Source organism: Larimichthys crocea, chromosome X (genome assembly GCF_000972845.2).
Source record: "Larimichthys crocea isolate SSNF chromosome X, L_crocea_2.0, whole genome shotgun sequence".
In the NCBI taxonomy this organism is placed as follows: Eukaryota; Metazoa; Chordata; class Actinopteri; family Sciaenidae; genus Larimichthys; species Larimichthys crocea.
Window position 1 is genome coordinate 31,911,613 of NC_040020.1, and position 18,565 is coordinate 31,930,177.

Sequence of the window (18,565 nt, forward strand, 5' to 3'; positions counted from 1 at the left end):
TCCATGTTGCCAGATAAACTGATTAATCAGCATTTATCAATAAGAGCAGCTCCTGCATTAATCAAGCCTTTTAAGATGATATGTGCCTACTGGTGTGATTAAGATTCTGGAAAGGAAGCCAATAACATCTCACAGCTACTTTTTCTTTGTTTGATTGGTTCATTAAAATATATTAGGATAGATAAATGTATAAAATACAACGTAGGGTATGAAACTTTGTCAAGGATAGAAGATAAAGTGCTTGATTTTGACCTCACTGGAGGTGTTGGTGCACCAACCTTTATCAAGATGGAGACATAGAGTCAAAGTCTTACATAAGAAATATTAACATTATTCTTAAGAAACTAAATATGTTAAGTTGTTATTATTGACTAAATTTGCTAGTATTAAACTTGAGTGTGATCTGTATTGGGATCTATTTTTGAAGAGGTGGGTGATTTTGTTTATTGATATGTGTGCTTTATAATGTTTTGCATATGTTTTCCTGTCAAGTTCTGTGTATTTGTATCATCTATGGACACTTTAAGCTATAGGTCATACATGCTGTGGGTGTGTGTGTGCATCGCTATTTATTTGCGTTTTCATTCAATAAATAAAAAGTGTATTTTGTCTCCTTACATAATGGACCCATTAGTTTTGCATCAGGATTCATTCTTCCTGGGGAAGATGTTGAAAAAGCATTCAGATGCTAATGATGGGAAACAAAACACCAGTGATCCTCCACAATCTTCCCTGCAAAGACTCATTTCAAAGTATTTATTTAACAGTTGTTTATTTAGTCATGTCGTGTTTATAAGTATGAGTTGTTGATTTGAAATGAAACCTATTAGAAACAAATGCTCCATGTATATAAATCTTGCAAAAAATACAATAAACTAACTATGTAAATATTTCTTTTTTATTTTTCTTCTTTTTTTTTTTGAGGTTGTCTGACAGCAAATTCCTGATCACAGCCTTGGAGTTTTGAGAACTACCCTGCCAGCCATGGAAAGCACATTCAAGATACAATGGGAGTGTGGAAATAGCCGAATAGTTGAGCGTTTATTAATTTGATTAAGACCACTCAGCAACATAATCCATTAAAAGAGAAGTTGCAGTAATCCTTTAATTGGCTAAATAAGAATATTAGTCTACACTAATATTAGTGATGTGAACTTAGAATTGACTGTTTCCTGTTATAGGGGCATTGTGATCCTTGGAAAAACATTATAGGGATTTTCCGGACAGTTTCACTCTGTCTTCTGCAGGCTCCTTTAGTTTCAAAAAATGATACTAAAACAGTTTTTTGATAACAGTGCCTCTTTGTGTAGTCAACGCTTTATAGTCTAGCCTATAGTATATTTACGGCCGCGTTGAGAGCTGCTCTATAACATATCTGCTAATTTAAACAATGCAGTGTCTTTATGCGCATTTTAAATCCCCGGCACACCAGCGCCCTTTGACACACATAGCTTTGAGCCATGGCAAATTTGGAGCACAGGCGCCATGTGCTGTATCCTACACAACATTAAAACAGACAAACATCCCATTAAACGACCAATGACAGCACATCCTCGCGCAGAGATGCTGGGTGCGATGGAGGGGAGGAGGAGGAGGAGGAGGAGGGGGCACTTTTGGTGGGTGGGACAAATGAGCGCTATAGAAAGGGGGATGCTGCAGCCCCGTCCCCCTCATATCTCACTCCACCCAGCCCTAGAATAAAAAACACCGGTGACGTGCGCGCAGGGAAGCACCCAGCAGTATGTGCGCGCCCACGGGAGGGGCCGATAGAAAATGGCGAGTCTGTGCAAAAGGCAGCAATGCACGATAGAGAGGCGCGGCTTTCGGCAGGAACTTGACTCTTGGAGGCACAAACTCATTCACTGTGTAGGTAAGCTCTCTTGGCATTGTGTGTGTGGCGTGGTCCGGGTGGCCGCAGGGTTGCTGGTACCTGTGTTTGCGTTTGTTTTTTTGGAGTGGAGAGCCGTGGCTGTAATGTCCACTGGAAAACCTATAGGCTCTCATGAAGCTGTCATTTTTTGTTACGCACGGCTGTTGCCTGGCGCTGCCTGCCTCCCACCGGACACATCCAAAAATATTCAGCTCTAAGTTTTTGGGCTGGTGTCGGGCATGTTTCCAGGTGTTTCACCTGCACACTTTGTGTTTGTGATCTGTTCGACTGTTGAGTTTTGTTTTATTCAGTGTGTCTGTGGTTTGGAGCCGCGGAGGTATTTTTTATACGTTATTCCATAGCTGTTTGTTTATTGTAAGCAGAGCATGTCACGTGTGCAGATGGAGCTGCGCCTCAGCCAATCAGATTCCCGTCTATAGGCTGGCCCGTGCCCGCGTGCGCGCCGCCGGCTTGAGTTTTTGGTCGGGGGGGGGGGGGGGGGGTGCGCGCTCTCAATCTCCAAACATGACGCCCCCCTCCTCCTCCTCCACTTCCCTGGAAATCGGCTTTTGGGAGCGCGCATTGCTGCATTGGGGGGAAATGTCAGTGGAAATAATTTTGTATTTTAGGGGGAAGGTGCAGGCGGGGGGTCGACGGTGAGAAATGCCGCGGTGCTCGCCTTTAAACCGGGCTTGGTACTTGTTGAAACGGCGCTCCTTGGATGCGTTGGAAAACTCCACGGTTGAGATTTGTCCGGCGCAGTTTGCATTAAGATACATATTTATGATTTTTTATTTTTTTGAATGTTTATGACAGTAGCGACATCTCTGTTTCTCTGCATGGACAATTAACAGCAACGACCACGACTTGTGTCAGTCTTTTGTCTTGCTGAAGAACTGAAATCTAGTTCCTAACCTCTCCCTGCTTCTCTCATTAGTTTATGTCGGCTTTTATTTTGGATTTTCTCATCCATACATTTCTCCCACCCACCACCCACTCATCCTCCTCCTCCTCCTCCTCCTCCTCCCCCAATCCTCCATTTCTGGTGTATTTCATTAGCTCAGTTTAATCCGGTTACATTGACCTATCCCGATGTTATGGCAAGATTATCATCCACTCTTCGCCTCTGATCTCCTAACCTCCCCGGGTTTCCTCGGCTCTCTGCCCGTCTCCTAATCTGGCTTTTATCGGCGGCATAAAGCACCACCACCACCTTCACAGCAGCAGCAGCATCGGCGGCAGCAGCAGCAGCAGCAGAGTCGGGGTGTTGCGGCTCCACTTGTTTTTGGATGCACTTCTGTGTCCAGATGTTGAGCGTTGACCTGTCACCTACTTACCCATCCGACCGCTTTATAATAACTCACATGGCCTGATTCTGAGTAGGCTAGCGGGGCTTTTTAGTAAGAAAACCCCCTAATGAGGAGATATAGTGTTGAATTAAAAGGTTGGGTAATCTCTGACCTCCAGTTGGTGTGATCTGCATACAGCCATAAGGAATCACAGCCACCAGTGTAAACAAAAGGGTTTGCCTCCTTCATTTCTCTTACGACAGTTTGATGATTTTTTTTTTTCATTGAGATCATCACGCAAAAAATATTTTTACTCATTAAACATGAGCTTTAACCTATTTTCTGGCTTCAAATATTAATGATGATAAAACTGGCTGCATTGTGTCCTGCTTTTGCCCACATTTATAGACTAATTAGAGCTGTTTTAATGATTTAGTGGGTCACTGGGTTTGAATTTTAAAAAAAAAGGAGGAGGATTATGTGTTGGTCCCTCCCTAAAAGTGTAACACATTTGAAGGGTTGCAATTACCCTCCAATGAAAAGAGCTGTATGTAAACCTATGTAAGAGACTAGTCCCTATAGGAATACTATAATGATACTAAAGTTGAAACAGATACCATAAGCATGATAAATACACTGTAAGCTCACCATTGTGCACCTTGAATCCATGTAGTAATATGACAATGATACCACTGGGGATACAAATATAACAAAGCAGAATAATGAACGCACAGTTGGATATTACAGCTTGCTTTAGCTCTACGTATATGGGGTGCTCTGTATGTGTGTTGGTATATGGACTCTATTTCTTAATTTCTGGTTGTTAACGTTTATTGGTTTGCTATGCATGACAAGTTTTAGGGCCGAGCTCAGAAGCAGTTATCAGCTCAGATTGAAGTCTGACATGTTTATTTGTTTGAAGGCGAATCAGCTCTGAAACGGTGAGAAACTGGAACATCATAAGATGTGTTTGTCTTCTGACCAGCTCAAGAATTTGTTTCCAAAAGTGCCGTAAATCCTTTGTGCTGTGCAATGATAGTGTGTTCAAGTGTTGCGGTAACAGTTCGTTTTTGACATTAACTTAATTCATTTTGGGCTATCAGAGATCTTTTTTTTTTTTTCCTTTTTTAAAAAAAAAGAAAGTGTTATGAGCTCAGATTTCTCTCAATATATCCATTAATCTTTTGGGCAGTTAAATGACATAAAGTAGTGAAAAACTTCTTGTTTTGACTGCTCAACAGTCCAAAACACAAATATACTGAATTTACTGTCATACAGGACAAAGATAAGAGCATATCCTTGTGATTGAGAAGTTGTGACACGGGAATCGGATATAATGCTTTTGTCAAAGGCGTGAAGTTAAAAACAGTTCACAAAACTCTTGATTTGAGTGTTAAGAAGCCTGGAAGACTACAAAAAATGTGCACTGGCATGAAAATTAAATCACATTATGTTGTGAGTCATACCTTTCATAACAGGCTTTTTTATTAAGGACAAGATGATCATTATGTTGGAGAGATGTTGGTCTGAGAAGGTCAGGTAGCAGATTGGGACGTCTCACAGTATATTGCAGTTCGTAGTGATGTGAAAGGATGCAGCTTGTCGACACAAGCTGGCGTCATCTTCTTGCCCTGTGCTTCGCTGATAATAAAGTAAGGCCTATATGCCACAGAAAGGTTAACATTATTAGTTGGTAGCAATTACAGCCCAACTGCTGATTCCTTTGGCACATATTCTGGGTAAGAGAGTGCAGCTAATTTGATTGCTGAAAGGTTGTGGCAGTGCTGGAGAGAGACAGACTGTGAGGGAGAGGTGTGAGTCTGAGCGGCAGATTGCTTTTTTACTTCCAACACTTCTCACAGGCAGAGCCTCTCCATACAGCAATGATGCCACTGGTTCAGTTAAATGATACAATTTGGGGGTTTGGTGAATAAAGCTCAAGATACAGTGGTTATCAGGTGACTTATTCCAATCAATAGCAAATATTTCCCTATAAGCAGTCGTCTAAGACTTATATCAAACATGATTAGACAATATGTATCGTGTGAAAATAGGAATGTTACCGTACTGTTTCAACAGACGATTATCTTCATGATTTATCTCTCATTATTCTTGTAGGGCTGCAGCTGTTGAATATTTTGGCAATCGAATATTCTATCGATTAATCGAGTAATCGTATAAAATTATTATTCCTATTAGTTTCACTTTGCTGCGTTTGCTCATTTTCGCTGTTTTCGGTCCTGGCGTCTGCCATTCTGTACATCAACACTGTCCACACATGTTACCAAAAGCCCACTTCCGTCTTGTTCCGCTTTGCAGGAGACGCATAGCCTGTAACATAAGCATGTTGTGTCACGCTAAAAAGAATCTGTGCAAAACGTGAGCTTTAAATTCAATTAAACGAGGCTTCGAGGCAGAGGAAATTCCTCAATCATTTTTTGTAATCGAGTTACTCTAGGTACTCGAGGAATCGTTGCTGCCCCATATTCTTGCATATAAAGAAATCTATAAAACATCAGAGAATTGTCCATCTGAGTTTCCCAGAGAAACAGTATATAGTTCACATCTTTGCCACCTTGCAAGTGCTCATCACCGTCACATGATTTCGTGTTAATTGGTCCCTTAAACTGAACATTTCAGGTTTATTTCCTTTTGTTTACCGCTGATTAATGAGTTGGAGATGAATCATGCTGATTTTGTAAGAGGATTTGACAGCGTGGGCAGAGTCTTTAAAGAAAGGCAAATGTCTCCTCTGATACATCACATTTAAATCGTGCTGTGCAAGATCATCCATTTTGGTTTAGAGTGTCATTAAGTGAACAGATCCTCCTGATTTTCTCTTTCTATCTATCCAGCTATCTATTTATCTAGTCTCACGATTATCCAATGTACTCAAAGTCAAATCCTTGTCTTATCAAGTCAACAAAACCCCTCCATCACTTCACTACGCCTCCCTCTCTGAGTGGACGGCTTTTATTTCAGTAATGGACAGATGGACGCCTCGAGAGATCTGCCTGCTACTTTCTCATCCTGCTAATTCTTTTCATGGGCTTTTTGAAAAGGAAAACAAAACATGGCACATTTATGTGCTGGTGGGGAAAGTGGCAGCAGTCCACCCATTTGACTAGACCAGGTGCCAACACTGTAAATCTCAGCGTACCCTCTTCATTGCATATGCATGCATACACACCCCCCTGCTCGACTGTAATGTGTGTGAAAGCGAGTGTGGAGCTATCTCGGGGGCCGATCCATGCCAACCAGGAGCCCCGTGGGAGGAGGGTTGCTCTCTTTGGGATGGAGGGGGGGGGTGGAGGGTGGGGGGAGGCTGACTGCAATCTGTGGAAAAGCAAAATACACCACTGGCACTGTGTGAATATTGACAGAAGGTGTGTGTGTATGTGTGTGTATGTCTGTGAACCTTTATTTATCCAGAAAACATCCACTGAGCGCTATGCTCTTTTCTAGCGACATCCTGACTCACATTCAAACACATATTCATCTAAACTGCCAGAAACAAGTCAAACGTTGTCGTTCTGGTTACACACCTGCTTCTTTTATCCTCTAAGCATAGATTTGTTTCAGAGGTGTAAACTTTTTTTTCAACTCCTTTTTGCTGGGTGACAAGAGACCAGTCAAATATTTCAGAAAATAAGCCTTTTATTCAGCCTGAGTGTGACATGTTGTTATCATTCTTTTTTTTTTTTATCTTCTATATGCAGCTGCTTCTTTGTTGTATTTTATATTGCCAGTGTGTTGCAGTTTTTCTCCCCTGAGACCTTTCTAGTGTATCCAATGGGAAATGAAAGCTTTTAATAGCTATTTATGAGTGTCTGAGCAGAGAGTCTTAAGACCACATAACAGGCTGAAAAGTTTCTTGAGTTAGTTTTTGTTTGTTTATCGGATTAAATGTAGTTTGTCCTAAATTTAGATTCAACTTAATCCTATTCTGCTTCTTTCTCTTCAGTTTGTTTCATTTATCGGTGAAACCGTTAAATAATGGGTTAGTTAATAAAGAGAAAATTCAACAATGTAAATAAGAGATAAAGTGTTGTTTTTCTTATAATAATAATAAGAAATCAATATTAGTAGTCTTAGTTGGACAAAACAAGCAAAACAGCAAGAGCTTGGAAGTTGTAATGAGCATTTTTAAAAAATGTTTAAAAGAGGAAATATCTTTCAGATTAATTAATAATTCACGTGTTGCAGTCAGACACCCAAAGATCTCTAAAATGGTTTTAAGAAGTCTTTATTCTGTTTAAACGTTATTAAAAAGTTAAAGACAGAGATGCCGTTTTGTCCTGTGGCCTTCATCATCATTATCAAACTCTCTGTGTTTGTGCTGATTATACTTATACTGAGGTTCTACAGGAGTCACAGTAATAAACGAAATAATTTCACTGATTTATTGTGCGGCAAATCAGAACCTGGCAGAATGAAAAGCAGTACAGTGAGGCTAATAAATAGATAAAACATGACATCAATAGACTGTTTATCAGTTTACTGATAATTATAGGTTGATATTTGACTTCCACCAGTGGAAACTCAACAGATCTAGGACATGCTGGCAGGTCTTCTGTTATGTTTGTGTTGTTACACTTGTGTTCCCGAAAACACATTGTCATGTATTGCAGGAACCAGATTTCTTTGTGTGTGTTTAGTTTTATTTTTTTGAATATGAATAATGTTTGTTATGAGATTTTATGTCATATTCTGGAGGTCTTAGGTCTTAAAAAACACATTCTCTTTGACTCCCTGTCCTTCTTTTAACATTTTACTACTCTTTTACAGAATATTGGTAGATTTATAAGATTCTGAATGTTGAGGTCCTGAATCTAAACACAGGGTTTAAATTGTGCAGATGAATATTGGTAGTAATAAATCAGTAAATCTTAAATCTACCAGAACACTTCAGCTTCCCGTCTTTCTCTCTTTTCTTCCCTTCACTCTTACCAGTGACCAAAGTTCTCCATTTCCTTAAACAAAACTTTGTACGCAGCGTCCCTGACACAACCCAAAATTTATGTAAGCGTTCCATTGTGTGTGTGTGTGCATGTGCGTGTGCGTGTGCGTGTGCGTGTGCGTGTGTGTGTGTGTGTGTGTGTGTGTGTGTGTTCCTTTTGTTATGTGAACCACCTGACCTCCTTGGTACAGTTCTTTGGACACTGACGCCATATGGGCTCATGCACGGTTGGGGTTTGTGTTTGGAGTACACACACACACACACACACACACACACACACACACACACACACACACACACACACACATACATACATGCACTCACACACACAAACATGCACAGGAATGGTGAGAGGTGTCGAGGTTTTAGAGCAGCAGGAATGTTTACTTGGACCCGCCTTCAGTGAATTCCTCCTGGTCCTTGAATAATGGCTGCTTTTGTGTGGAAGGTCATATTTGAGCAATTTGCTTTTCATAGTATTTGATCAATAGCATGGAGGAGCTTGAGTATGTTGTGTTTGTGCACTCTTGTACTTCTGCCTTTGTTTGTGAGGAAGAGTTTCAAACATAAAGGACACATTTTTGGAAAGTAAGGACATTCTGTTTGGTCGTCTTAAAAGAGCTGTATGGGAGTTAGGAATTCAGGTTAGTGGTGTAGTTGTGATAATTAAACTCAGGGAATGCCTTATTATTTTAATAAGGGAAGTCTCAAATCACTGCGTCTGCCTGAGAATTCAGTATTAATGGAATTAAAGTAAAAGTGTGTGTCATTCAGACTGTCGTTAACAATTAATTAACACTAAGTAGCACTTCAGTATTCCTGAACAAGAGGAACCAGCTAATGAAATAATAATGGAGCTGAACAGTCGGTTAAGCAGTGTTAAGCTGTCATGGTTGAGAGTTAAAGGGACAGTCCGCGGGTAATTGCAACCGTCTGCTCTGAACCATTAAAGAAATAATTGGCATCTTTGACATATAAATACATTTCTGTCATGTTGGTCGCAGATTTGGTCTATAACAAACTCTACTGGAAAAGGCAGAGATGCATCACTGTTTAGATAAGCCAATTAGGCAACTTCTCATCTGAAGATGTCACATTGGGTTTCTAGGGTATTGTGACAGGCATTTTATTTATCAAATGATTCATCGACTAATCGATAAATTGTGAATGATTTATGAGAATAAACACTAGTCGTTTGGAAGGTGCAGAAAAAGAAGTGTGCTTTAGTACAGCATGTTGATAGTTTGCAGGTACCACTCATCACCAAAATCATGAAGTGCAAAAATTTCAGGTTACATTAACTTTAAGGACCAGAGTGTAGGTTTTAGTGGCATTTAGCAGTGTAGTTGCACATTGAGACCCTCTTGCCTCACCCTCTCCTTCTTAGTGTGTAGGAGAGCTACGGTGGCCGTGAAACATGACAGAAAACACAAATGGCCCACTCGTGGAAACATGGTAGTGCAATGCGGCAGACTCTTGTTTGTAGGGGATTTTACACTAATGAAAACATAGTTATGAATATTATATTCCATTTCTGCCCTTTTTTTCTAAATAAAGCACCCTAAATCTGACACACCGGACCTTCAGATTTATCCCGCAGTGTATTTGTAATAGGCAGCACATATTAACTTACCTAAACTGACATCAGATACACATAATAGCCACTTCTGTCAAATATAAAAATGAAAAAAAAAAAAAATGCTGTGTGTTAAGTGGTCAAAGTAAACTGGAATGACTGTACCATTACAGATGTGCAGTCACCGCTAAATACTGTAATCAGCCGCTGCTTGTTACATATCACTGTCACCATGTACCACCATGTACTTTATGTTAGTTCCAAAGTGTTTTTAAATGACCATGACAAAAGTCTAAGTCTAATGCTGATAAATGTGGGAACGTTAACTCAGAAAGAGAGAAAACATATCTCCAGACAGTGTTTTGATTGACATTATTTTGATGAGATGATGCATGAGATGACAGAGAACTAAAACAGAATCTACTACTGATAACACTGCTGATGATCACAACCATAACCGTAACCCTCATCTGAACAGTAGTAGAAGTAGTAGTACTAGTAGAAGTGTAGAAAAGGCATAAAGTCAGTTCATAATGCATTATACAGCAATATTTACTGTAAATCAGGCTGTAGCAGCACATTGAACTGAATATGTCTGGTTTTAAGCATTTATGAGAGGTGAAAACAATAGGAAAAAATATAATCATATACAAAACAATAGATTAAATGTTTAAGAAATGTTTAATTAAATAAAAGATACATTTAAATTCAAATTCAAAACACAAAAGTTTAAATTTAAATAAAATCTACTACTCAAAGTAAAAAGTGTGTACTGCACATTTGTTATGGTTTTTAAGTTGTGCTCTGGAAAGTGAGGCTCTGTGTGTGTTGATGTGGTTTAATCTTGTTTGTTTAATGCCACTGGACATGGCATTGTGCCAGGCCACTGCTACTGCCCACTGATGTACCCTGGGAAATGTAGTTCATCAAAGAGAAGGACAGATGGAGGAGTTGTAATAAAATAGAAAGAAGGTGAGGGAGAGGGTGAAAGGAGGGAGTATTTAGAAAGGTTTGTTGCCTTTATACAACAAACCCTGTGAGGAAACATGATGGATGAGGTTTGTGCAAAAAACGACACGGAAACAATGGACAATTATTTGCAATTCAAAGACTGAATGGGACTTTATTATGATTTGGCCTTCGACATGAGAATGCACACAGAGACGCAGGTAAATCCTCTACTGCTGCCTCACTGAGAGAAAAACTGACTTATAAATAAATAAACCATTGTAGCACCAACAGATTAATCTGTATATTAATCAAGGGAATAAAAAGCTTAATAGAAGTTAAGTAACAAAATACAGATTTATACTCTGAAACAGACAAAGCATAGTGAGGGTGTGTATTTTAATATTTTAATATATGTTAGGGCTGCAGCTAACGATCATTTTCATCATAGATTAATCGATTAGTTGTTTGCTCCATAAAATGGTGAAAAATGGTGATTCCTTTTTCCTGAAGTCCATTGTGATGTTGTTACGACCAGCTCGTTGGAAAGGGAAAAGGGAAGTAACATAAAAATACCCAGGTGTTATGAGGTTTAAAAGTAGTTTTTAATTAACAAAAGGCGCTTGTTTTAACAAGGAATGACAACAAAAAGAGAGGCAAATACTAAGGGTGCTTCAAAACCAAATTAAAACGAGAACAAAGAAAGACTCCAACAGAGCTATTGTTTTAAATACAAAAATAACGCCCACTACCCCAAAATAACCCGCACAATCAAAACAGCACCCAAACTAAGGTATCTAACAGAGTCAAATTAGGTGAGATGGCAATGTAACGAAAACAACAAGGTTCACAGTCTAGCAAGGATTCTAAGCACACAAGGCAACAGCACAGGAGCTCGGCTGGTTACAGCTGGCTCCAGAATGTTGGGTCCACCTGCTTCTTATACTCCAACTTCTGCTGATTGGCTGAGGGCGGGCGGTCGTCTGTCCAATCAGGGCACACAGCGCAGGTGTTCTTCATCTGCAGAATTGGTCCTCGTTGAGCACACACACACACACACACACACACACACGAGAGAGAGAAAGAGACTCCAAGACGGCCACGGCCGTAACAGATGTCCTGAAATGTCTTGCTTTGTCCACAACTCAAAGATATTATATAACTGTATAACTAGAAACATTCACATTTGCAAAGCTGAAATCAAGAATTTGGACTTAAAAATAACAATTGATGACAGTCAGTACGTAATAATTCCTACTGCTCATTTGCCATTAACAAATAAACTTACTAAAACTGAAGGCTTAGTTTGATTGTCATTTTATCATTCATTGTAATTGTTTGTGTTGATTTGTTCTGTACATGTGACATCCATTGCACGTCTGTCCGTCCTGGGAGAGGGATCCCTCCTCTGTGGCTCTTCCTGAGGTTTCTTCCACCTTTTTTCCCTGTTAAAGGTTTTTTGTGGGCAAGTTTTTCCTCACTCGAACCGAGGGTCTAAGGACAGAGGGTGTCACTCCCTGTACAGATTGTAAAGCCCTCAGAGGCAAATGTACTTTGTGACTTTGGGCTATACAAATAAAATAAAGAGTTCAGTTAAAAATCAAAACAGGTGTGACAGGAAGAGGAAGGCAGGATCTGAACCTATACTCCTATACTTTTTTCTGCTTCAGTTAGCTTTTATAACCACAAACCTTTTGTTCTGGTGTGTTTTGCTCTTTCTCTGCCTGACAGCCTGTCAAAACAGGCACAGGGAGTAAATTCTAGAAAAAAAAACAGACTGAAGACAGAATGGAAAGAAAGCACCAACCTCCTACTCAGGTGCGTTCCCATCCTTGCAAGATCCATGTTAAAACTGTCTATCATCTCACTTTCGGCATTGTCCATTACATCTTTTTCTGTCTGCATAATTCACTGTCTTTGCTCTTTTCTCTCCGTGTATTTGCAAGGATGGTTATCTTTGCAAATAAACTTCACCTAGAGTCGTGAGCGAGCTGCAATGAAAACCTGTGTCTCCGCTGTGTCAGAATGAGCTTGTTTTCCAGCGCTATCGCCGCTGCCGCCACATTCAACAACACAGCAACCACAGAGAGGGTCTTGGCATTGTCAGCATCGTTAAAAACACACAGCAGTCATTGTAAGGAGAGAGCGGAGCAGAAGATCTTCTCCTGCGATGGCTTCTGAAGCTGCAGGGTGTGACTCAGACCAATTGAAGAGGACTGACCTCCTTGTCATTCTTCCACACAAACCATTAGTCAGGGCAAAGGCCTCCTATACAGGCCACCTCCTGTTAGGAAATAGATGTAATTTTCTCCAACTCTGACTGAGACAAAATGAGAGATTTCACTGCTTAATCAATGGCACACTTGATTAACCAAGATTTGCGAGGCAGTTGGAAATCTTTTGCAGATGTTCATGAAAAAATTTCCCCCTAAATTCTCGAAAAGTCGAAACTTCCTTTGTGTAACATTTTCATCAAAGGCACCTCACTGAGAGATTTAAATAAAATTTTCTGTGAATATTCATGATCCTTGGGGGATAAGGTGTAATATTTTTTGTGACCGCCTAAACTCTCTTCCAATATTTATACTCGGGCATTAGAGCCTGCCTAATACTGGACTTTTCAGGCTGGTAACAAATTTACACTTGAGAGAGCTGAGAAAGTTGTCACCCATGTTTGTACCATAAACAATTTTAATAAACAATCATTTAAATTCTATTTTGACAAATTTAAGAGTAGTACAGTTGAAATATAAACTTGCTAGACTTCTCCAGTGAACAAATCATGTGGTGGCATCATTGTTAGTGTTCAATACTGTATTTTCATAGAAATTACACAATGTATCAATTTGGTTCTACAAGGACCTTTTAAATGAACATTTAAAGGACAAAATACTTTTTATGACACAATTTTTAATTCTTTTAATTAATCCATGGCTTTTCAACTACGACCATTTTAGTCCTGATAGCCTGCTGGTAAGGATCTAAAGATAGCAAAAGCATTCGTGTTTTGTTTGTTCTGTCTTGAACTTGTATATTGTGAGGTTTAATCAGCCTTTAACCCTCTAGAAAACAGTTACTGGAGGCATCAGCTTTTTGTTTATGATAATAAAAGAGCTTAAGCATGAAGCTGAAATCAACAATTTAGAATTACAAAGGGTCACATCAAGGCAGCATTTGAATTTAAAACTGACAGTTTTGGTGAACAGGTCAGATATTAATGGCAGCTTGGGGGCAAAAAGCCTTTTTAAATTCATAAAACAGCAAAGTGATAAACAAAAAAAATGCCCCTGACACTATAAATAAAGCCTGTTTTTGTTTTTCATATTGCTTATATTTTATAAGTAGTGTCGCCACACTTGAATTACAACAGTTGTCCCCTTTGGGCCACAGTAGGTGATTCACGGCAGCCAATGAGTGGTCAATTCTTCCTTCTGTGATTTGGGTAAAAATAACTGAACAGTTTTTAATCAGAAAACCAATGTGTTCACAGCCTGAAGGGCAAGAGAAAATGGCACCATGTAGTCAGCAGTGGGTGAAGGAATCAATGCCACACACAATAATGTAGATAATAAAGCAACCAACGTCATGAAAGACTCAACATCATGAAAATGGAGGGGCAGACTATATTTTAGTTATGTATGAGAGGAGGAAATGCGCGCTTGCCAGCAGTTTGCAGAGGCAGGACAGAAGTTAAATATTTGTGGCACAGATGGAGGAAAAAATGTTAGTTCATTATTTAAATTCCCATTAAAAGACCAAAAACCAACCATCCTACCCTGACTGTGTCAAACACCGAGTCCATTGGTTCCTGGTCATAAACCTTTAAAAACGCTTCACACATGCACACTTTTATTACTGAAAAGACCTCAGGAATCCCCCAAAACAGCCAGGCACTTTAGTTATTAACCAAAGTTACTCAAACAGAAGGAAATAGTGCATATGTTACTGTTTTGAATGATGGATGAATACACATTTGATGCTCTGGTGAGTATTTGGGGCAGCAAGCATGGCTGAAAATTGAGCTTTATAGGGATTGCAGTTTGACTGCTGACTCCTCAGCCCTCCTAACTAGCCGTTAGGGGATGCAAATGATCAACAAAAAAAGGCTTACCTCATCTATTGTAGGTCACATTTTGGTCTTTGTTGCAGCTCAAAAACTGACATTAATAGAAACGTTTGGTTTCAGTGTGAACCGGAGCATGTGCAGATTAATTCCCAATATGTTATGATTAGTTAGGTTAGCCACCATCTTGACTGGAAAAGAGCCTGCTGTATGTTCTGTATCATATTAGAGAAGTCAAGATCCGTTAGTAAACAAATACCATTGATCGTTTTTTGGTATTGTGGCTTGAAAGCATTAACCCTGATCTTCCGATTACATATTTTTACTGAATAGTGACAATGGAGCTCTATGGGACAAAGTAGATATACACAATACTTGTCAGTAGGATCAATGTTTGGTTTGGGTCTTTTCATGGGATTTGTTGACAATAAGAAAAATATGTAAAAAGCACCATGTGTCCTTTACAAGTTTATTAATCCCTTGTAAAAAATAGGTTAAATGCATCTAGACATAAGATATAACAGCAAAAAAATCCCACCTTTTTAAAATTCTTGACCCAATGATCTGTTCCTGAACTGACCAATCTGTCCAATTAATATGATTAGCCATTGAAAAACTGACAAAAGTAACTGTGATAGCTTTGGTTCATACTGACATTAGATTTAGTGATAAGTAGATGTGATCCTGAGGGTTTTACTGAAGTATCTGAAGAGCAGCGATGCAGATATTCTCTCCCAGCCATTTCTTCAGCACCGCCTACAGCCTACCTTAACTCCCACCTTACCAGCCATTTCTGTTTCTTTGTCTCCAAACCATCACTCTGTCATTCACCCTGCTTTTTTCCTGCAGACTGCCTGCTGCTCTCACAGTTGCTCAAATGTGTAGGTGTGCACAGTCGCATACGTTTCTTGTCTGTATTATCAGAGTTTGTGAGGCGCTGTATTCAGCTTCTTTGTTTATTGTCTGCAAGCTGAAACCGCACCGTAAAGACAGATGATAAATGAACTGGGTTTGGTAAAGTCATGGAGAATGTTTGGGCTGAAGAGAAGACAAAGAAATTTCCTTCAGCACTGTCTTTTGTGTTCTCAAGAGTCCTCGCCTTGAGCCACCAGCGAGACTACATCACACATAATGACCCAATGCATTCGGTCAGGTTGTGCATTAAAATAACCTTTTGTTAATCAAATATGTTGTTTCCCTGCGTGTTTACCAATGTTTCTCCATTGGATTAATGAGTGAACATGTTTATGAAGATGCTCCATGCAGAATTCTAACAAAATCAGTCAGTGCAGTCATTTTGAGAAACCAGTCAGCCAACCGTGTACCGTGGACTTTTTGTTTGTTTTAACTCTCCAAAGAGCTCTGATTTAGAGTGCTCATTAGCTGTCAGTATTGAATAACAAACTTGGCAACTCTTGCAAATAATTTATGGTTACATAGTGCATAGTGCAGTGGGACAATAAAATTATTTAATGCACCTTAACACTCACAGGCCTCTGTATCTGGCTTTTATCCAACACTACACACACACACACACACACACACACACACACACACACACACTCAGAGTAACTATACATGCAGACTTGGAGTTGAGCAGGATAAGTGGGATAAGTGGAGGTGACAGGGCCAGCTGTGCTGTGTGAGGGCCGGGATGGCTTGTAGAGCTGGGGGCTCTCGGCTCTCCTCTGTGTGTGACCGTGTCACCCTCAGTTAGGTGTCAAGCCTACCAGACTACTGCACACACACACACACACACACACTAATAAAACTGAAGGTCAAGCAACAAATGCCGCTCTGCTGCCACCGTTACCATCAAGAGAAATGTCACTTGTATTTTTATCTCCTCATCTCCTTGCTGTATCCTTTCCATCTCTCCTCTTTCTCTTTTTTTTTCTTTTAATTCACCCTCTTTCTCTTTATTGCTTCCGCCTCTTTTCTCATTCACCTTCACCTTTAACGTTTTGACAACTTTTTTCTCCTCTTTGATATTTTTCTCATTTGTTTCCCTCATTTATCATACACTCTCTCCTTCTACTCTTCTCCCAGTTTCTCTTCATTACCCTCATGTCTTACTTCTCTTCACTCCGGCACTTACACATATTGTTTTCACAAGTGTTTTTTTCCTCCACATCGACACAAATTTTTATTCTGCCATCAGTATTTTGAGATTTTATAGATCTATGTGTCAAGCAGGATCGCTACAGGTCCGACTTTATCGAAAGCAGAAAAAAAAGAATCTGTCAGCCATCGTGAGTCTGTTCCCTGAAGGATCTCTTGAGTTTATTTCATTTCTTGTCTGCCAATAGGCACTTGCATTCTGTAACTTTATATTCTGGTAGATTTTCTAACACCCACCTTCAAATGAGTGTGTGCCTGTGTCTGTAGACACACACTCATGCTGAGTGTGTTGCAGTGGTAGCTGTAGACATTTTCGTCTCAGACTTAATTGAGGCGTAGGCAGGTTGGGTTTTTTCCTCCATAATTTCTGTCTGTTGCTGTTTTTTTCAAATGTGCCAATGGTGGCCTTTATGATACACATACTTTTCTCCTCTGTCTTCTAATAATTTAACTTCTTACATGCATTTATTGATGTCATATCACCGTGATCTGACCATGTAAACATGCAGATTTCTGTATCAAAAATGTACTGAGCCCTGCATGTGCCAGCTCCATGTGAACACACACACACAACACAAAGCAAGTGATTTAGTTGAGTAAAGCCGTACAAAAGAGACAAAGAAAATCAAAGTGCAATTTCTGGAGGGTTCAATATTCTAACTATAACTATAACTGGGATATAAATTACAATCCATGTGGAGCAAGGATTTTTAAAGTAATTGCTTTTTCAGGGCTTTAAAAAAAGGTTGTTGGAGCATGTGAAAGAAATGAAAGATTTTTTTTTTTTTCTGATGTGACTCTAAATTGTAGTAATTTTGTATGCTTTACTCAAAAAGCTGCATGAAACACATTTCTCTCTGGTAAATTAACATGGCAGACTCATGCAATTTGAAGATTTCAGCTGCCAGTGTTGCAATTTTGACAATGAAACAATGAAAGCACTGTGTCACACGGTGAGGAGCTGAAACCCGTAGTAATGAATGTAAGGGTCAAAACCAGAAGGGCAAATTCCTTTTGAAATATCATCTAAGAGAGAAATGGTAGTAAAAGTGGAGGGGGAAAAAGCATTAATCGGGTAGTGAACTGAAGTGAATGGGCTTATATTTGGCTGGAGGTAAAAGTCAGTGAGGGGTGACTGGCCATTTTGAGTTTGTCCAAAAACTGAACGGACGCTCTCTCAGTGGAATTTTGGTTCACTGAAAGACTATTGATGAGAAGAAGATGAAGAGAAGTCAACTACGTCTCCCAAGGAGCATTGCGGTGAGAAACATAAAAACAGTCACTGAGTTTAAAATTTTGGGCTGAACATTACAGGTTGAGCATTGGAAGAAGACAAACGCATGTGAGTCATATTAAAATTAGTTGTAAGAGATAAAAATTGCATTATTACAGGGATCATAAGTGAAGCAGTTACATGCAATGGTTTCTATTTCATCAGAAATGATTGTGTGATGGCAAAAACAACAGGCAATACTTGGCTAGCAGGTTAAATTATATTGCAGGACACCTCAAATATAGTTATAATTACTGTTTTAGAGGTCTAGTGTGACAGATTTAGGGGCCTTTACTTACAGAATATGGCAGAAATTGAATATAATATTCAGAACTATGTTTTAATTGGTGTATAATCACCCGAAAACAAGAATTGTTGTGTTTTAAATGAGCCGCAGCACTTCACTTTAACAAACTCAGCCATGTTTCTCCTTTTTTGTTTTTCACAGAGGAACTGCATGGGCAT

General features: G+C 39.5%; 2 protein-coding genes across 9 annotated transcripts in view; one reads left to right on the plus strand and one right to left on the minus strand.

The window, feature by feature from the left end:
- The window catches only part of LOC104939516 (B-cell receptor CD22), a 509,789-nt gene that overhangs the window by 319,470 nt on the left and 171,754 nt on the right, over positions 1-18,565 (minus strand). The gene's annotated exons all lie outside the window — the stretch shown is intronic.
- The window catches only part of lcor (ligand dependent nuclear receptor corepressor), an 83,729-nt gene continuing 66,912 nt past the window's right edge, over positions 1,749-18,565 (plus strand). The window contains exon 1 of the mRNA XM_010744705.3: positions 1,749-1,870. Coding sequence (XP_010743007.2) covers positions 1,774-1,870 — 97 coding nt within the window. The 5' untranslated portion in view covers positions 1,749-1,773. The remainder of the gene's footprint in view (positions 1,871-18,565) is intronic.